Source organism: Anser cygnoides, chromosome Z (genome assembly GCF_040182565.1).
Source record: "Anser cygnoides isolate HZ-2024a breed goose chromosome Z, Taihu_goose_T2T_genome, whole genome shotgun sequence".
In the NCBI taxonomy this organism is placed as follows: Eukaryota; Metazoa; Chordata; class Aves; order Anseriformes; family Anatidae; genus Anser; species Anser cygnoides.
The window spans coordinates 22,750,345-22,772,012 of NC_089912.1; the positions used below are offsets into that span (position 1 = coordinate 22,750,345).

The window sequence follows — 21,668 nt, forward strand, 5'->3', positions numbered from 1 at the left end:
AAATTCTGTTTTGACAAGCTTGGCAAATACTGACCTAAAGCTAGGTGCACATCTGCCACCAATTTTAACAGCAGAGATGTCTGAATCCCTGGAAACTGCAACTTCTGTAAATGTACTTTCAGCCACTTGAATTAGCACCAGAGACCATGGAGAGAGAGGAGAGAGCATCAGCAGGCTGTTAAAAAGCACGTATATGAGGACATCTGCAAGCTTGCCTTGTTTGCACCTTTCAGAAATACCCACATCACGTGGAACAGCACCTGTCCCCTGTAGTATATTTCCATCACTAAACCACTGTGCATATTTTAGGGAAGTTAACCTATAAACCATCTCCATTGTATACACATACATGCATATGTGCATATATATAGTTTAATAGCATAGAAAATTGGTATGATCTATGCAAATTTTTTTATGAATTAGAACTAAACGGATTATCATTTTCTTATTTGTCTCTCTGATTTCTCAATACGACCACAGAAAATCAGTGAGCCAAATACTGGAATGGTTTTCAAGGAGATGCTGGAAGTAAAATCTCAGCTCAGATGAATTCTCTGGAAACAAAGTGATATCCTTACTCTCCTGGGCACACAGGCAGAGATGCTCGTTTCTCTGTTGAAATGAGGTACTTGGGGACCAGACCTCTCCTTCTCAGCTTGTGTCCACCCACATCAGCCCTCGCTCCAGCCTGGGGACACAGGTTTGCACCCCCTGGCCAGCTCACGCAGCATGGGCATCTTCTGCCACCGGAGAGGGTCCTGTACCTGCTTCCCGATCTAACCCTCGGCCAGGCTGGTGTAAGGGACTGGGCACCAGCAGAGGCAGGACATGAGCTACACACTGTATGCAGAGGTGTAATTGCAAAATGCAAAAATGCATAATGGAGATGTGTGTTAGCTCAAGGCCTAGCAGAAGTATAGCCACGCTGGGGGTGCCCCCTGGGCCGTGATGAAAAGCAAGATCAAAAATTTGCAGAAATTTCCATGTTAAAACAGATGCGTTGCTTTTAGTGCCTAAGCTAAGAGCTGAGGTGTGGGTTAGGTTTTTCTTAGGTGTATTCCTTTGCACTGCCTGATGTGAGAAGGGAACCTACAGTTCTGCGCTCATCCTCCTCTGCCCTTTGGGACATAAAGAACTGAATGGACAACGTGAAATAATACAGGGCTTTGCAACAGGCACTCTGGCTGGAAACTGAATGTGAGTCCCAAAATGGTTTCAATGGGAGTTTGTGCAAACTCTGTACAAAAAAAAAAAAATGTCCAGACCTATCACTCCATCAGGTGTTGTGTGGTGCCCTGTGTTTTTCCTCACAGTATTGGAGCCAGGGCTGTGGATAAAACAGTAAAATGTCTGCCAGAGTGGCATGAGCTAGTGGGGCAGGAGGTCAGAGCCATGCCGAGCTGTACACCAGGCAGGCAGCCCACTAATGCCATGGCCATGAGGCGAGGACCCCTCCTGCTGCCTCCCACCCGGACGCTGCCCTGAGGTGAGCGCCCCGCCATGGCGGCCCCGCTTGGTCCGTCCTCCTCCACCCGCAGCCTTTTCGAAATCGGGCGGTCTTTGGGGGAAGGATGCAGCAGCACCCGCCACCCACGGGTCTGGCAGACCCTCTGCAGGCCCGGCGTGTCGATGCCCGCAGCTCGGTCCCCGAGGAGCCGCAAGCCGCGACACCCCTTCCCTCCCAGCCGCGCCTCCCCCCCCCCACGCCGCTCCCTTCCCCTCCCCTCACGGCCCTGCCCCGCCCGCCGCCATTCGGGGCAGCCCGCCCGCCCGCCGCGCTGGAGCGCCGGCGTAGTCCCGCCCCCTCCCCTTCTCCATTGGCTGGCGGGCGCCCGCGCCTCTCTCTCATTGGCTGCAGCGGCCTAGCTCCCCCCCTCCCCCGGGCTGCGGCGCGCCCGCTGGCAGACCCGCGGCTGGCGGTCGGGCTGTCATGGCGGGCCGGCGGGGGGCGGCGGGCGCTGGGCTGTGAGGCGGGCGGCGGCGCCGCGGGGAGGTAACGGCGGCGCTGGGGGCTCCTCACGAGGCTCGGCGGGACCCGGTGGGGCCAGGCGGGGAGGGATCCTGGGCGCGGGCGGCAGCCGGGAGCCGGGGGGAGCCGGAGGTTGCAGGTCCCGCGTCTCCCCGCCGCCATCTAGGGGCGCATCGCGGGGGTCCCGCCGTGGGGGGCGGAGAGGGAGGCGTTGGTGGTCGCGACTCGGCCGTCGCGACTCGTCTGTGTGCTCCGCAGGTCGTCGGCAGGCCGCTGGGGGCCGGCGCGGAGCCCCCCCCCCCCCCCCATGTCCCGTCCGAGAGGAGGCGGCGGGCGGCGGGCGTGCCGCCAGTAGGCTCCTTGGTCGCCGGGCTCGGAGCCGAGGGGCGCAGGCTAGATGGATCTGAAGACCGCCGTGTTCAACGCAGCTCGCGATGGCAAGCTGCGGCTCCTCTCCAAGCTGCTGGCGAGCAAAACGAGGGAGGAGGTGGCCGTGCTGGTGTCGGAGAAGACCAACGGGGCCACGCCGCTGCTGATGGCGGCCCGCTACGGTCACCTTGAGATGGTGGAGTACCTGCTGGAGCACTGCGCCGCGTCCATAGAGGTCGGCGGGTCGGTCAACTTCGATGGCGAGACCATCGAGGGAGCCCCGCCGCTGTGGGCAGCGTCGGCTGCCGGCCACCTGAAGGTGGTTCAGTGCCTGCTAGACCACGGTGCTTCTGTCAACAACACGACCCTGACGAACTCGACCCCGCTCCGAGCTGCCTGCTTCGACGGCCACCTGGAGATAGTGAAGTACCTGGTGGAGCACAAAGCAGACCTGGAGGTGTCGAACCGCCACGGGCATACATGCTTGATGATTTCGTGCTACAAAGGCCACAAAGAAATTGCTCAGTATCTGCTTGAAAAAGGCGCTGATGTTAACAGAAAAAGTGTTAAAGGTAAGTTAATTGCTTTATTTTCAGGTAAGGTAAGTTAATTGTTATATTTTGTGGCAAAAAGGGGTAGAACTCCTCCTCCTCCTTTAGGAGGCTGTGAGGACCCAAAAATATTCTTCTAGTCTCATCATGTGGATGAGTAAGAGATGAAGTGTATTTAGCCATGTTTTTACTGTTTTTTTCAGCATACTTCCTTGTTAACACTGACTGTAACTTCTTTCTAAATTGATTAATTTTAGGCTTCAAATTCTTAAAAAGTCATGCGAACATGGGAAAAGCTAATAAACTTTTGCTGTGTAAACATTTGTATGTTTATGTTGTAATACAGTCCAATATACAAGCATATATTCTTGTTTTCGTGCGGTTTCTTAAAACAAACAAGCTGTATTTAAAACTGGCCTATGCCACTAAGGCTATAATGGGGAAAGACGCATAAAAAAGAAAAAATATTTTCTACTTTGGAAATGAATAACTAGTTTGCTCTTCACCCACCTCTCCCTTCAAATTCTTGAATCCTTTTGGGCCCTTCTTCCATGTCAAAACAAAAACATGTATTAGGATTAAAGAAATGAGGCTTCAGGTGACTATGACTACAACAGAAGGACTTCCAGGGTTGCACAGATCACGAAGGACGTGTCTCTGCCCCTGTTTTGCAATTATACTGTCAAAGTGACAATTTCTCTCACTTTGTTGTGATTGTAAGTATGTGGGCTCCTTGGTTTAACCACTTTTTTTTTTTTTTTAACATCTCGGACTCTTATGTGAATGTGATACTGGCCTAAAAAACATGCCAAGTATTTCAGGTTACAGTTAATTTTTAACTCGCTGAGGCAGGATTGTGTTTCAGCAGTTTATTTTTTTTTATATATGTTACTAATCTGTTAATACACCTTACTGTAGTATAATACTTTGTCTGTTTAAGGCTAAATTATATGTGTAACAGGATAATATACAGTTAATTTATATCAAAATTTACTTTGTGTCTAAATTATTATATGATACTGTTAAATGCCAAATGTGAGGGTGATCTCTTTGAAAAAGCTGCTTTCTTTCAGCAAATCATCAGATATGCGGGGTTAATGTAAATCAAGATAAACTACCAATTTGTCATAGAGGTGGGCAGAGCAAAATAAATCTTCCTTTGTAAGGATTTAAGTTTGCTTATGAATCATGGACTTGTGATAGGACAAAAATGTCATTTTTCTAGACAGGGTTCGTGGAATAACAAGCTAAGCATAAAATGTGCATCTTTTTTTAAATATATTCCTTCATATGATAGGTATGGGTAGAACAGAGCTGTTAAGTGTCTGATGTAACAGGAAAAAAAATCTGTGGCTCTTTTTTCCCTTCATTTTGTGTCAGTAGAGTAGGCTTTAATTTACTTGTCCTTCTTATTTACTTTTCTACTGCATTAATTTTTTTTGCTTCTTTGCTTAAAAACTGAAAGGCAGCTGTGCTTTCCTAAGGATTTTCTTATTGCTCTCAGTTTCTTTGTTATCTTAATTCCTTCCTCTCTATGGTTCTTTTAGTTTCTGGTGTGACTCACATTTTGAGCCCATAACCAAAAATTCCCATGGTATAATCGATCCTTACTGATTAAAAATAAAGAAGTTGGATTGGATATGTTTTAGATAATTAAAATTCATTTTATATTTTGAACTGCAGAGCGCACATATGGTTGTGTGTAAATAATACCTATTGGTCAGGTATGGTCTGCCTTTTTGTGTTTGGAAATCCTCTCTCACGTGACAGGAGCATACTTCTTTTCAACATCTTAAGCCTGTCTGATCTCTGAACTTATTTAATAAGCAGTGACAATGTAGAGGAAGAGAGAAAGTAACTAGTGTAAAACCTGAAAGTGAATGTCAGCTGCGGAAAGACAAAGAACTGAGCCAAACTGGGTAGCCTTAAATTTTACAGCAGTATGGGTGTTGTGGTGGCTGAGGCTCAACAGCTCACCTTCTGAACTTTGGTTTGCAAAAAATGCTCAGTAGCTGTTAGTTTAAAAATGAGTATTTCCATCAGGATTTATTCTACGTTATCATATTCCACCTCTAAGTCTCTGTGTTATTTTCATTTTTTGCTTCTTCCGGCTGTTCGTTAAAGAATAGACAAAGCATAGGGGTGGTGTAGTAGGGAGGTAAAGAGAACTTGAGTGGTCTGCTTTAGAGTAGGAAAACTTGTTGCAGTCCCTGTATCTGAACTTTAGACAGGCTCTTTCCTGGGCCATTCACGGGGGGAAGCCTTTTTCTGTGAAAGAAGTAAAAGTTTTACGTAGTAGAAATTTTTCAGCAATTAGAATTACAAAGCTCTTCATAGGAACAAAGCTATGCAGCTTTCATAGAGGTAGGTTTGGAAAAGTGCTGTTGTGGGAGATAATTACAGATTGTTTTACAGTTATTCTCAAAACCAGGAAAGAGTTTGAGCCATCCATTGTGTTTTTTACACTGGAATTTGATATTCTAAGATAGGATTTTATTCACATTTTCAGAACGGGGAAGTGCTAGGGCTGGGAAAGATATAAAGATGTTTATGTTAGTAGTTCCAGGGAAACTTCAAAATACATTCAGATGAAAAAATGGGTATGGTCAAAGATTGCTAAAAATCTGGATGACTGCTGAGGCAGGGTGTAAAAGATCAGTTGAAAAATGTAGTGAAATTCTAATTCTAAAATACGGGTAAAATCCTGCAACAGTGTTTAGGACTACTGAAATTCAGAACGCAAAGGCTCTTGAAGGAGAGTTGGGGAAGTGCACAAGTACGTCTAGGGTATGATTAGGGTTTTCGTAAAGACTTGAGTCTGAGTCAGATAACAGGCTACAGTGAGGTGAGGTGTAGGTCTGGCACAGTCTTTCAGGAGATGGTGTTGAAGAAGGTGGTAGCAGGTTGTTTGGGGTATGTAAGTGCAGTACTGGGAAAAATGGGCTGTAGTTTGGTATTTAAAATATGAGCATTTTGTTGGCTTTGATCTGCTTTTGTGCAGATCTGACTCTCACAGTTGCCCGAAAGTTCTGTGAAGAATGTAGGCAACAAAAATGAAAACTAAAGATTAAGAAAAAAAAATAGGTTACACAAACCACATAAGCAAGGGGGGGAAAAGTCATAAGTGGGTTAAGAAGGGTAGTTTTTTCCTATTAGCACTGTGGGAAATAATAAATATATATGCAGGTATCTTTTATTTTTCTTATTTTTTGTAAAAGCAAAAACAGCCAAAGCAACACTTCCCAAGTGAGTTAATTCAGCTTAATCTTCCTAATTCAGAGGCTTCTCAGAGATGTTATTCCTGTTTGGAGAAGCTATAAACTAAAAATAACAAATCTTAACAAGTTTTAATGGTATAAAATAATGTCTATAACAGCTAATTATTATTAAGAAATAAAAAAAAAACTAGTACATCCTAAAGTTCTAAAAGCTCTTAAGTTGCTCTTAAAAGGAGGGACAACACGACTAATAAATACTACAGTAGCAGAAACCTGAGGTTTTTCTCCTGAGGAGGTGGAACCCTAGAGGTGACCCTCGTGGGTGAGGAGGGAACCTTCTGCGTTTTGGCTGCGTGCGGTTTTCTGTTCGCCTGCATGGCAAATCTTGCCAGCAATCTGTAAGTTCAGTGCTGGCTTACCGTGTTAGGAAAAGTCCTCTGGTTTGCTCAGTACAGAGCTTCACTGATGTTTCTGCGCACAGTCGTCTTGAGGCCAGCAGGTCAGCACAGGGAGAAAAATGCTTACTGTTGTAATTCAGGTGGTAGCAGTCTTGGCCATGTCTTCAGACAACAGATTTGGGCTTTCTTGATGATATACATGGGGTTGTGTTTGTCAGAACTGGATTTTATATTTAAATCAAAGTATTTTGTAATTGCCCCAAAAATTATTTTGCTTGCAGACCATTTTAAAGAGATCTTGTGTTTTTTGTCTGGAGTCAAAAGTACATAGGTCTTGCATTATGAACGTTGGCTATGCATGTTTTGATAATCTGCATTATTCTTTATCCTCCTCTTCCAGGCCTGCTGCAATAATGTAGATTTGTTCCTTTCTTTTCTGCAATTAACAAGTTGAATAATAGATAGGTACACAAGCACCGATAGCCTGGATGGTCTTAATGGCACAGGGAATAAGGACTCTTTTCCCAGAGTATCTACTTGAAAGGGAGGGAGGTGGTTTTTTTTCTGAACATGGCTTGTAACTCTTTCCATTGCTCAGCCGCTTGGAATGTGGTCTCTGTCTTCAGCATCATATTCCTGTATTTTACTGATGGTCTTCGCTAACCCAGTCCCCCTCCTGTTGTTAGCAGACACATCTGCTAGCCAAAAGACTAGTTTTTGACCCTCCAAAGTATTAGAAAATGCTGTAAGAACTGCTGGACGAGGCATTCCTTTAGGATCCTCTTGAGATCTGCACAGGAATGCTCAGTCGAAAGCACAGTTTCTTTGTCATTTATGGTCCTCCATACTACCGTACTGTAGCAGTTGGAGGAAAGCATGCCTTCTGAAAATGCAAAATAACACTGCAATTCAAAATCTTGCTAAGTTATACTACGTATAGCACATATTAGCATATATGGCGTATATTAGAATAGCTTTATAACATAGCATGAAGGATGAGGCTTGTTCGCTTTGCTTGTTCAGTTTGGGAACTACAGAAGCGTACGGACCTCAGTCACTGCAGGTAGTTTATCAAGGTTATACACGCAGCGGTGCTGTGACAAGGGCTACTGCTGTTTCCATGTTATTGTTCGTGTGGGAGACTGGAAAGCATAATGCTCAAACCTCTTGAGAAGGAGAAAATCTTTTACAGAATTAGGCTAAGAAATACAGGGATTAGGTAGATTCCCACTTTTTGCTCTACGATCAGAGTGGTTTAGTACGCCTTAAAAATAATTAATTTTCCCTTGCAGTAAACATTAAGGAGTCTGACAGGTTTGTTCTCTTCTGAGTTTTGTTTTTTTTGTCTTGTATACTTGCCAAGATTCATTTTTTGGGGAAACAAAAGCTAAGCAAGGAGATCTCTTTTTTTTTTTTTTTCCCCTGTGAGTAAAAGCCTTGCTCTAAAAGTGTCCTGTGCTTTTTTTTTCGTTATTATTTTGGTTGTTTTTTTTTTCCTTTTTTGGTTAATATTGCATGACACAGTGCACTGCATTTTGTGGATATTTTGTGTGTGATGGTATGTGAAATAACTTCAGTAAAAATGTCTGTAAATAAGATTAAATAAGGAAACGGTTTAAACAAAAGTCTTTTTTATTTCAACTAAAAAGGAGATTATGTTGAAATTAAACGGTTAAAAATGAGCTTTGTGTTGTTAATCTTAATAATACAAGTTATCCTGAAATAATTTTGTGAGCAAGGGGAGCAATTATTCTTTTACAGAACATGGAAAGTAGATTAAAGCTTGCTGAGGTTAGCAGTGCTTTGCAATTTTTACTTGATTTCTTCATAAAGGGAAGACATACCTTTAGCTTTTCTTTGTTATGCTTACTGAATGTAAAGATGTATAAGGGATTTCTTGTGCACTGTCCATATTTGTATGTATGTATCAATACATATGAAAAAAACAAAAGTACAGCTGCTGAAGGATTTAATTGCTTCCAGTACTGTGTTGAAAATCAGTGTTACGTGAACAGCTACACTTTTAAAAGAGTGATTAATTTTATCTGCAAGGCTGCTAAAATAGATGTATCTGACTAGCTTTACACACTGGTCAGTCACTCAAATCAAATCTTTTTTCTCTTCTATTTGATGTTGAACAGCTCAGTGTTTATTTTCAGGAACAGATCCCAGATATGAAATCAGACTGATAATAAATTTTTACTACCCAGAAATCTGATCAGGCATTATTTATTTATTTATTAAATAAGGAAGTAATATTATATATATTAAAAACATAATAAAGAAGTGGAGGTACTTGATATTGTTTGCAAATCAAGTCAAATCACTTTGTGTAATTGCTGTGTCACAAGCTACCAGTCTGTTTGGGGAATTATTTGTTTTGAAACAAAGACACAACCTCGTTGTAAATTTGAGTCCCCACCCCAATTAGCTTTTTGTAATACTGGAAAATTAGGTAATTAAATCTGGGATACATAGTAATGATTGTGTAATGTTCATAATACTTTTAAAGAAGGACTATAACGAAGGAATGAAATGTGCAGCTATGGTGTCAACTGACCGTAACTTTTTTCCTTATCTGCTCTTGCAAGATTTGGGAGAGCTGAAGGTGATGGTTATTCCTTTTCATTTTGTTGCTCCTCTTAATTAGAGGAAGTTATTAGGTAATGTGAATAGTGTTTTTTTTAATACAGATAGAAACAGCTTGTAAGCAGTATTAGCAATGCAGTATCCTGGCATTCAATTCCTAGCAGAGAAGTACCATGCCTACTGTAACATTGCCAGTCCAATTTCATTCCTGTGCAAGAATGATGCTGATTATTAAGCAGCATGAAAGGCTCAGTCTTCTATACGTGATCAAATTCCTGCAGATTATTTCAGAATGGAAAATAGTTTAACAAAATTTAAGTAATTCTTTTTTGAATTATTCATGCACAATTAAAAAGCAACAAACAACAATAAAGAAAACCCACAACAAAGCCACATAACAAAGATGATGGTCAAATTCAAGTTATTTGTCCCTTAGAAAAATGCTTATCAGAGAATGACTTTCAAATAACTTTCTTATTTTCAATCTTTTTCCTTTTTAATACAGCAGTAGATACATTACAAAAGTTAGACCGATTGGCTTCTGAAATGGATGAAATTTTTAAATTCATAATAATGGTTAATTTATTTGAACTGTTCAACTCCTGGGCAGTATCTGGAACATAGAAGTAATATCTTTAAGGCCACTGCAGCATCTCTCAAGTACTGCAGTGTTTCCTTCCTACTGCTGTATTTACACCATCCAGTCAAAGTAAGTGAGGTGCAGCGGCTAAAAATTAGTGGTGATGGTCTTCCTTTTTCAGTCTGCACATTGTTAGAAGTAGCTCTGGTCTCCAAGGGCTACTGCAGTGTAAGTAGCTAGAAAAAATTACCGTAATTCTGATAACGCTGTCAGTAACTACTGTTTAAGTCAGTTGTAATACTAAGAAATTAATTTATCTTTTTAATGAAGGACAGTCTGATTGGAAAGAGTAATGAAGTTCTTGGGGTTCTAGGCATACTCCCACATGTCCTGCAAGGCTGCGCTGTAAGTTAGTGACATACTAAGTTGTTGGTTTGGGCCTGAATTTACCCAGACAATGGCTAAGCTTAATGTGTGTGGGTTTTTGCAGTATTAATGTGTCATAGCATATAAGCCTGGCAACTGATAAGAGTTTCAAGAGCAGCATTATATGGTGATGGATCTGCAATGTGTGGTATGAATAGCTACCATGGATTCAATTGTCAAAGCCAGCAAAGTGTATTAATAGTTGAAGCAATTGTAAGAACTCCAGTGATGCTCTGGCATTTTGCCTGATTAGTCTTTAACATACTTCTGTGTTACGACTTTTTTTAATTTCCTAAAAATGTTGACCTGAAGGTAGAAAACGGGTGCCAATTCCAGTGTTTTGGAGCTCTGCTGTGAAGGATGGGATGTGGACTTGAACACACCTTGAAACGGCCGTATTAGCTGGCGGCGCAGCTGGCACCCAGACCTGTCTGGTTTTGCTGCCATCACAAAGCTCAGAAGTGCCGACAGCCCAGGGAGCAGCAGTTTGGGTGCTGTAGTTGCGTTTTAACTGGATTTCCCCAGCACAGCAAGAAGAATTGCATAACGTGTGTATTTTGGCAAGTTCCTCTTGTGTGTTTGTCTGCTTGTGACTTCATTCCATCTTGGGAATTTAAAGGTCTCATGCCTGTCAATATTGAGGTATAGAGGTACAGAGAGAGGGGATTACATTTGATAAACTACACGTGCCAAACTTTTAATCTATCTGAATTTGGAAAAAATCTGTTCTTGTGGTTGAAATCTTTATTAGTCTTGGTAGAGGCTGTAGTGTGAGCAAACCAGTACTGACTTTACACTCTCCATTACTGACAATAATTGCCTAAGGTATTAACATTTGAAAATCACTTGCCGCTGTATGACCTGAATTTAGTTTCATGAGTCTTGATCTAATAGATAATTTCAGGTGCCACTTTGTGTTGGGTGTCATCCTCTGTTTACTTTTTAAGAAGTGATAGTAAAATAATTGGCAGCTATTGCAAAATTTATCAGGAAAATAGTATTTTGCAAGTTAAGTTCACTGTATGAAATACGATATTTTCTTTTGTTTGTTGGGTTTTTTGTTTGTTTTGTTTGGAACTAGCAGTTAATACTGGTTGATTGATAAAATATGTCTGAAGTTGTCTTTCTGCTATAACTGCAAAAAAACTATTAAATTTCAGCTTTTGAAAATAGCAATTTGCACATCTTTTGTATGGGTTTGATTAGTGTGGCAGGTAAAGTATCTGGTGTGTTTGAATCAAGATTGTCTTGAATAGCTACTGTTCCTCCTTTTCACTGTTATAGTTACTGCGAATGGGAGCAACAAAGAGGTCTTAAAATGTGCTGTTAGTCCTTCCTCAGATGGTACACAAACCAGTCAGAGGAAAAAGCAGCAGACTGATTTACATGTAAAGCTTTGAGAAAGTTTTTGTGGATAGCAGAAGTATGTTTAGATTAAAGTGTTCTAATGGGTACACAGACCTTGGCCTCGGTTCCCCCACTAGGACCTCAGTCACACCCTCCTGCTTTTTACCCATCCATGACTTGTCAAAAAAGTGTTCAGTAAATATTTTCTTGTCTTGGGGGCATATCAACAGATAAAAGCGGACTACTACACAGTAAGCTGTAACTCAAAAGACAGAATACAAGTTCACATTGTGAATCTAAAGTATCTGGTTCTGCTTGTGAATTTAGAGGACAATCATCATGGTTTGAGCAGATACTTCTCAATTTTGCTTTTGTGGGATTTTTCTTCATACTTCAACTTCATATCCTCTTACTGTGTCCTGTTAGGAAAAAAAAAAAAAAAGGGGGGGGGGGGGCCTCCGAAGTCACATACTAGAAAACTAGAAGATGTTAACATTATTTGTATAGATCTACAGGAGGTTCCTAGAATTGAAATGGGAAAGGAAGATAACTACTTCTGAAATGTATTTCATAACTATGAATCTTTTTTCTTATATATAGAGACATACATGTACCAACTTCAAATGTTCTGTATTTGAATTTATTGTATTTAAGACAGCAGAAAGATGTGCCAGTGGAAAGCAGAATGGAGGTAATACTCCATTTAGTTTGTCTACATACAGCGTTCAGCTCTTCAGACAGATTTCAGACATGCTTTTAATTTGTTTCATTGGCTGGGTAATAAGAAGAATGAATTACACATTGTAGAGATCAGATCCCAGGAAAAGAAAAAGATATCTATGAAGGTAAACTAAGCTGTTCAGATTAGTAAGTTATGTATCTACAACTACAAACTTTCCCAAACATTGGCTGAAGATTTCAAGAATTTATTTCCTAACTTGCTATAGTTCTGTTGTAGATCTAGAAACAGCAAAGCTCACTGCAAATCACTGTCGGCATAAAAAAGCCTGCCAAAAATGCAAATACAGAAGTTTTAGCAAACCTTTCTTTCAGTTTTTAAAGGCAAAAGCTGATGACTATAAATGGACAGACAGCCTTTGGGTAAGGTCTCATTTGAGAATATAGAAACTTGCTGGCAGTGCAACAGAAATGGATGGTCTGATAACCGGTTAACTGGGATTTTGCAGTGCTGATGATATAAGAAAAATTAATGGAGGGGGTGGTGGGTAGTTACACAAGCCTTCTGTTAATTATTTCTTGTTGATTTAGTGGGAGGTTGAAAAGTTCGTAAGCCCGAATCTGTAGTACATATAATATGTATAAAGAACAAGGTGGGTTTCAATTGTGTGGTTCAAGAACAATCAGTGGCGTGAGGCTTTATGTTGGGAGAGGACTGGGAGAGCTTGTCATCCATCTTCTTCTCTTCTCTTCCAGTGAAGTGCTCATATTTGAAACGGAGCAAAATTTTCATCTATTTGAATCATAATAGCTAAATATTTAACTGTTGTGCCCGATGTTTTCTTTCTAATTTGCTGTGTACGTGATTTTCAATGAAGTGGCTTTAGTGCTTGCAAGAAATCTCAACACAGTGTTAGTACTGGAGTGCCTTTAAATTAGAGAATATGCAATGACAGGCTTACGAAGAGTAATCTGAATGTAAATGATAAGACACAAGATAGATGGCTGCATGTTGTGCTGAAGACATTTTTTTTCTTCTTGTTGAGTTAGCCCAGCTTTAATTTTCATGCAGATCATATTTTTAATTATGTCTGGAGATATGGAGGAAGGAAATTTGATGAGGGGAGAAGGGAAAATACAACAACATGGAGATTAGCAAGCTTAGGTTTCTGTTTCATATTTGAAAGCAGATTAAAAAAATCTCATATGTAAGGGAGGATTCTGTTTTTACTCTGTTTTTACTCTTTTTTTATTTTTTTTTGGAATAATGAGACAAAAAGGATCTTAAGAGCTGTTTAAATCTTTCAGGCAATAATATCAAACTTTTGTCTGTTTAACTGCCTTGTAGCCTTGGTATTTTAGTCAATCTTAAATATTTTAACTTTTCATTTAAGCCTTTCATAGTCTGTAGATGTCAAAGCACTTTTTTTTTAACTCTTAACGTGGCTGGATTTAGGCTATAATTTAATTGTTTGTGTAATTGATTTTTTTTCTCTTGCTAGGAAACACCGCATTACACGATTGTGCAGAATCTGGAAGTTTGGAGATAATGAAGATGCTTCTCAAGTATTGTGCTAAAATGGAAAAGGATGGTTATGGAATGACTCCCTTGCTGTCAGCTAGTGTGACAGGCCACACGAATATTGTGGACTTTCTGACCCAGCACGTACAGACCAGTAAGGCTGAATGCATAAATGCTCTGGAACTTCTAGGAGCAACGTTTGTGGACAAAAAGAGAGATCTGCTTGGTGCTTTGAAATACTGGAAGCGAGCTATGGAGATGAGATACAGTGACAGGACTAATATCCTGAGCAAACCTGTGCCACAAACACTAATTATGGCCTATGATTATGCTAAAGAGGTGAATAGCTCAGAAGAGCTAGAAAATCTTATTGCAGACCCTGACGAAATGAGAATGCAGGCACTATTGATTAGAGAACGTATTCTTGGCCCTTCTCACCCAGATACATCCTACTATATTAGATACAGAGGTGCTGTCTATGCAGACTCTGGAAACTTTAAGCGTTGCATCAACTTATGGAAATACGCTTTGGACATGCAGCAGAACAATTTAGATCCGCTGAGCCCTATGACGGCCAGCAGTTTGCTGTCATTTGCTGAGCTTTTCTCCTTCATGCTGCAGGATAGGGCAAAAGGCCTACTGGGCACTACTGTTACATTTGATGATCTGATGGGCATACTGTGCAAAAGCGTTCTAGAAATAGAGCGGGCCATGAAACAAACCCAGTGTCCTCCTGATCCAATACAGTTGAACAAAGCCCTGTCCATTATTTTGCATTTAATCTGCTTGTTGGAGAAAGTACCTTGCAGCTCAGAACAGGAGTATTTTAAGAAACAGACTATTTACAAGTTTCTTAAGCTTCAGCCTAGAGGAAAAAATAACTTCAGTCCGCTTCACCTTGCTGTTGACAATAATACTACATGTGTGGGTCGCTACCCAGTCTGTAAATTCCCTTCTCTACAAGTTACTGCTATCCTGGTGGAATGTGGTGCTGATGTAAATGTCAGAGACTCTGATAACAACAGTCCGTTACACATTGCTGCACTGAACAACCATCCAGACATCATGAATATTCTCATCAAGTCAGGTTCACACTTCGATGCCACAAACTCACATAAACAAACTGCCAGTGATTTACTGGATGAGAAGGAGATAGCAAAAAATTTAATCCAGCCCATAAATCATACTACGTTGCAGTGTCTGGCTGCTCGTGTTATAGCAAATCATAACATATACTACACAGGCCACATCCCTGAAAAACTAGAGGACTTTGTTTTGCTCCACAGATGATAGCACGGAGCCCCAGAGTACTGTTTTTGAAGCACGATTTGGTGACTGTGTTTTCCTTGAGCACTGTTGTGGTACACCAGCGTTCCCTTAGCTTGCTCCATCTTGCTTTCATTGGCTAAAGTGTTGTTAGCATCAGATCTGCAGAGTTGGTTACCCAGTATTTAATATATGCCATATAATATATTTTGTGGGTTAATTAGAAATGTAATGCCATATTTAGACTCTTAAAATTGTCTGCCAAAGGCTTGTCTATTCTGGTCTTATTTGCCTGTTGGGTGTTTGGGACTGAGTTGAGTATTTTCCACTGATGTCTTTATACTATAACTGTTATGTGGATTTTATACAGTTGGAAGGTCATCTTTTTTTGGTTTTGCTTGAGCATTTCTACTCTACTCTATTCTTTTTCTATGGACTCATTGCTAAACTGTTGAAGTTGGATGGACTTGTTAACATTTGCAACTACCATAAGTGCTTTTATCTTCTCTATGCACTGGCTTAATCATGACTGTTGTGTGTGAGCATATTTCTATGCAGCAGTTGGCCAATTTTGACCTAAATGTCAGTTTCGTTTTGCAGTTTGTTTGGACCTCTTTTTGAGAATGCTGTCTTCATAGCATGACAAATTTTGGAGCTACTTACCAGTTCTCCAAACTTGGGTTTGACTTTTTTGAGTGCTGTTACTGAGGTTGCTTTCCTCTTGATCCTCTGGAAATTTGTACTAAATTTGGGAGAAGAAAATCCCTTTTTCTCTTGGTAATCCACTTGAATTTTAAATCTGAAAATCATTCTGTTGCATCGTGCAGTTAGGGGAAGAGTCCTCGCTATGTACAACTGACACCTTCCCCTATGCACTAATGTCTTGCTTGTGCTGGTTATGTGACTAGATGTGAAGTTTGCTCAGAGTTAAACCTCAAACTTAATGATACACTTTAATGAGAAGTAGATCAAACGTATGCTGTATTTTGAATTTACAAATCAACTTTAGCTACAAAAGAAACTAAAGCATGTTGGTGGCATGATGCTTTTCAGTCCAGATCTAGACATCATCTAATATAATTATAACATAGTAAGTGGCTGTACGCCAGGGTATTGGAAGTTCTATAGAAGTGTCCCTTTTTCTTCATTTTTAAATATCTTTATAAATATTTGCATGGATTTTACGTCTCTACTGTGTCAGCTGTACTTAAAGAAAACCTGAAGTTCTGTTGTGTATATAGCTCCTGATTAAAGTACCTATTTTTATAATATTTGCACAACAGCTTAGCTTTTACAACAGAAAGGGCTCTTTTGACTTGATAAGAAATCTATAACTGAAGATCATAAATGTGAGTGCGATTCAGGTAATTCATACAATTCAGCACTTTACTGTTGATTAATAGCAGAATATATAATGGCACATTAGCCCTGCAAATGTCTTAAAGTCAAATTCAGTTCTGTTGAGTAGAATACAGTTTACTTGCAAGGTTAGTGGCCTAGCATATTGGATATTGTTGACTTGAGGTGTCATCTCAATGGTAGGTAGTAAGCGTATCTATGGGTTTCGTGCTCCAGAAATTCAGCAAGTTTGTTTAGGCTTTTGTCAGTTTTATATATTTAAAAGCCAAATTAATTAGATAAAGGTGAAGCTGTTATAGGAGGGCCATTTTCAATTTTTATTTCTAATTTGATGTTGGAACATTTTTGTCTTCTGTGAATTAGGTTGAGGAGGAATATATCTTGAGTGCATCTGAGAATTGTTTCTTGCTGTTCCTTGTTTTTTGGCTGTTTCAGGGTTCCGATTAGTGTTCCTATTAGTTTAGCCGTTCTTGAGGAACATACTGGGATGGTTTTAAACAAAGCTATGTTGAAAGTGCTGTTGCTGTATTGCCACTTTCAGACTGTATTTTGAAGCATCTTTCACATGTGTGTCCCATGCCATGTGTATATCGTAAGAAATTCTGAGAACGAGGAAATCCTGTTTGTTTCTCTTGCAAATACGCAGCCATAAATTTCTATTCAATTGGCTGGATTTTTCTGATTCCTTACAATTAAAACATGCCACCTATGTTGTCATTTGTAAGAACAGTAGTTTGATTTTTATATTCCTTGTTTTCTAATTTCCTATGCTTCTCTATTACTTTGTAAGCAGGGGTAATTAAGAAATCATGCCACAGTAGAAATGGCCCACATTAAAGCAGTTCACAAAAATACTTCTTTCTATAGGTCAAAGAAAAAGGAATTTTTAGATCTTCAGAGCTTTATACTCTGGAATCTGTTTGCTCCTTAGTGGTTTTAGTTTAAATTTCTGTCATTATCACTGTCTAATATCCTCTTTAAAATTAGTTACTTGGACATTGAGTCCAGAAATATAACCTAAAAATTGTTAATTGTTAGCAAATCTTTGAATGGAAAACATTTTCAGGAGAAAGCATATCACTATTAAAAATACATAAATCTAGTGAAAATTGTTAAGTCTTACGGGGAGGGCCTATTTTGTTAACTTTTTGCTTTTCTTCTAACAACTAACACATAATAGAAGTACTGATTTATTGTATGTAGTTCTGTCTAAGTATATACCAGCATGCATCAATCTTGAGGTGTATCACATCCATTCAGAAGTTATTTTTTCACAGTGTTGAGGCTGTTTGCTGAACTCTTGAAAGTGGCGGTTTTGTCAGATGCTCAGACTTAGGTCTCCAGGTGGATGAGTTCATGCATTTAATTCCATTTCCATAGCCCCGTATGCTTATGTTACTCTCTAACTTTTTACTTCATTTTAATAGAAACCAGGACAGAGCCTGTGTTGGGTAATATGCTGGGGGATTAGTTCAGGATTTGCTGTTTGGGAGGGTGGGTCAGGACAGCAGCGCCTGTCTGAGATGCCTGTGCCACTGTGGCCAGTGCTAATGGGTAGTAACAGATTTGCCCCCACAGGCCTTGTTTCAGCCCGGTGTTGTCTCCAGTTCAGTAGTAGATAAGTTTGATGGACCAGATTTTTTTGTTTGTTTTACTTTTACTCTTGTTACTTGTTCAGAGGTGGCCGTTAAGATGTTTCCAGTGAAACATGCTGATGTTAAATACAGTGGTACTGCTAGCTGAACTCACTGTGGTCAGGACAAGGAACTAAAAAGCACTCAGAACACAAATAATCTTTGTCATATTTTTAACTTTCTTTTCTTTGTGTTTGGGCTTTTCTGTGATGAAACGCGCTTTTTCTGAGCTACCAACACATAAACACAATGAGAACACTGTGGAAAAAATTGTATGGCCTGCAGAGGTGAAACAGGTTTTAAAATTGATTAAACAGTTTACAAGTGTGGTTCCCTAAATACAATGATACCTCCTTGCTTGTTGAGACCTCTTAAGGTGCATTTGGGGATTGGAAGGAGGGTATGGGGATAAAAATACTCATTTTTTGTCCAATCATCTTGGACTTCAACTGAAATACTTCAGCCAGGTAGATGAAGAGTACTCTAATAAAAAATAAATGCTGTTCCTACCAAATCCTAGAGTTCTCTTTCTGTTTTTTTATCACTTACTCTGGTAACAAGGTTCGAGTTGCCTGCTGTATCTGTTCTGTTTGTTAAGTGTGAGGTAATGGCACTTTCTGAAATGCAAGGCAACAGTGTGGCTCTTTTTCCATATATACTTCACAGCAGTCCCTGGATATGAAGTAATTTTGTACATTTCTGTAGTTCTCAAAAAGTTCTCTTTTAACAAATGTTTTGCAACTGGTTAAAATTTAACTCTTTCCATTTTTACAAAACACTAAACAAAAAACCCAGTCACTTTAAAAAAAGGAATAGGATGCCATAGCAAAATCCTTACAAATGTATTTAAAAAATGATAAAAACCTTTCTAGGAAAAACGTGCCTCTCCTCACTTTTATATCAACTGCAAGGTGACAGTGGCAAGATATAACTACTGTTGAAAGAGCTTCCTCACGCTTTGAAATATACGGAGTGAAATGCATGCTATGCTCTAAAATGTTCACAAGTATGACTACATAGAATTAACACTAATTTCAATCTTTTGTGACTGCAATAAAGTCAAGTGGTATTTAATGTTTCAAAATAATTTTGAGGAAATTAATGGGAGACCTACTAGACTGTCCTTATTGTTGAACCCTCAGTGAGGGCAGAATGAAAAGTTACTGTTCGTTTGGTTTTAACTAATTTTGTTTGTGTTCCATTCTACCACAAATTTCCTGTGCAGGGCTAGCTCCATGTATGGAAATATTGCAGTTAATTTTTTACGTTAAGTAATTTAACAGTAATGTTAAAAAGGAGTAACAACCATATTTCTCTGCTCATACTCCCTTTAGGCTCCAAATGCAGATTATATTAAAATGTTTTGGAGAACACCTGTCTGAGTCTATACATCTGTTTTCTTTAGGGTTACTCAATACTGGTTGGTAAGTCTTTTTGCGTTGAGTATGAATAATTAAATGTCAATGCTGCAGCTTTAGACTTCAGTTGTCACATCATTAGGAATTATACCTAAAGCAAAATTCAATGTTTAATTCTCTTTCTTACTGTGAAATGGTGATCCACCCAAACCTTGAAGTTCTGGTAATTGGTAGTGGTGAGGAAAAGGTTTAAATTGAATGACACAATTTCTATATATCTGTAGAAATTATCTAAGCCAGTTGCTAGAAAATGCAGTTAGTCATGCTATTAACTCCATGAAAATGGTAGTATTAGCTTATAGCATATTAGTAACTTGCCAGATTTTGTTATAAATGAACAACAGACACACTTTTTCAAGAAAGTTGAACAAACTGATTTTATTCAGGCTTGTGAAGTGTCTTCCCTATTGCTTGCACCATTTGAAAAAAAAAAAAGTAGAGAAATTGTGTTCTCAGCCGTGGAGTACTCTATGAGAAGATCCTTCTTAAGAGGAAATAAAGAATGGAGGACTTTGAAGAGCATTGCCATCGTAATTTCAAAAGGTCTGTATAGGCACAGTTGTCGTAATCCTATCCTTAAAGACATTGTACACTTCATTTCAGAGAGCCGAAACTTTAGTTTTAGGCCTGGTCAGTAACAAACATCACAAAAATGATGATCTGGATGAGAAAAGCTGATCCAGAGCTTTCACAATAACACGCTTGTTTCACAGATGGCTTAATGAGTTGAATATAGATTCTCTTCATTAGGAAAGGGGAAAACCAGAAAGGATCATTCATGTTGTTATTCATCCCTCTGCAGTTGCAGATGATCCTAAATGTTTCGTCTAGGAGTGGTGCTGGCCACCCTAGCTCTATACCCATACAAAATGCTTGTTGTCAGTAATATATGCTGGCTGTCAGTGAAAGACCAAGATTCATAGTACAAAGCAGCACAGAAAGAGGGCAAAAAAGGCCAAGCATATGGGATATTACTCTGCCAAAAGCAATGTATTTGTGTTTTTTTTCCCCCCACATAATATTCAGAGGGCCATACACCATGCACAGTGGAAAACAAGAATCCCTTACCACCACTACCACCCCCAAAAAACTTACCTTGCTGTTGCTCTCTGACACTCAGAAAAGAAATGGGAGACAGAGTTGATGGGAGTGGACATAGTTATGGACGAAGATGTTGTTATGCACACAGGAGGAAAAGAGAATTACTTTCTGACCCCTGCAAGTGCCTGCCAGAAGTGTAAGGCTGTGATGTTAATGGAAACCATGTCTCTCACGAGGCTGTAAGAAATGCTGGTTCCTCTCTGAAGTTCAAAGGGTTCCTTCCGTCACATCTCCTGAAGATTTATCAAGTTGTAAGTTCCTTGCCAAATTTCTCTTTAGAAGTCTATTTGGAACTCCAGTCTTCCAATACTGATGAACTTAATTCCCGTTCAATATTTTCAGCTTTGTATGCTTGATCCTTTAATAGTTTCAGCACTTCTTTATCCTTCATACATATACAATTATCCTCTTAACCTTCAGGTGATAAGGCAAAGAGAAAAGTCACATACACAGAACCAAGCTTTCTTAACTGTAAGGATGAGGGATGACCAAAGAACAGGAAATAATTCAGTTGACTAAACCAACCTTTTAATGGTTTAGTTCTTCCTTTTCCGTTCCATTGCTTGTATATTGTATGTATACTAAAAACAAACAAAAAAGTTTTGCAACTGAGCATGCAATTTAACTTCCCAAGTCTTTCCTCTTTTATGGTAAATATAGAAAATAATTTTCTCTTGAAAAATCATAAATTATATTGTCCTGTTCCAGTTTTTATTAGATACTTTTCTGCTTGTTTGCTTGACATAAAACATTATCCTAACAAAAGTGAAGCAAAACGTTCAGTGGATGATCCACAGGGACTATTGCTGTTTTCCTTCTCTTTCTTCTCACTCGTGTAGCTACCAGACTTTACTATTTTAAATTTCTTGCAACTTTGTTAGCTGTAATCTGGTAAATCTTGTTTTTTGCCAACCTGTAAGACTGAGTTTTGTCGGACTCAGTGCTGTTCTCTTTTTCTGGCTTCATTAAGGGAAATATGCAGCTTTGCTAAGGGAAATACAAAGTCTTATTTATCATGCTTCTTTCTTCACACTTAATGTGTGATTTCCAGGGAGCTGGAAAAAAAAATAAATCAGGACCTACTGTCAAATAAAAAACATCCTCTGAGAGAGATGCTCAGTGCGTCGCTAAATCAGGAGTGCACATGGCTTATTTCAGACCTGCCTCGTGTTTGGCTCGTCAGAGCCAAACAGCAGCTCATCCCACATCGTGCCAGGACCAGCATTGATGCCATGGTTCAGGT

At 39.7% G+C, this 21,668-nt stretch overlaps 1 protein-coding gene across 1 annotated transcript; it reads left to right on the top strand.

Moving 5' to 3' along the window:
- Positions 1–1,873: 1,873 nt before the first annotated feature.
- On the top strand, positions 1,874–19,279 carry FEM1C (fem-1 homolog C). Its single transcript, XM_066987958.1, has 3 exons — positions 1,874–1,993; positions 2,228–2,910; positions 13,628–19,279. Exons 2-3 carry the CDS (start codon positions 2,367–2,369, stop codon positions 14,935–14,937), a joined length of 1,854 nt encoding a protein of 617 aa, XP_066844059.1. The 5' UTR covers positions 1,874–1,993; positions 2,228–2,366; the 3' UTR covers positions 14,938–19,279.
- Positions 19,280–21,668: the final 2,389 nt, after the last annotated feature.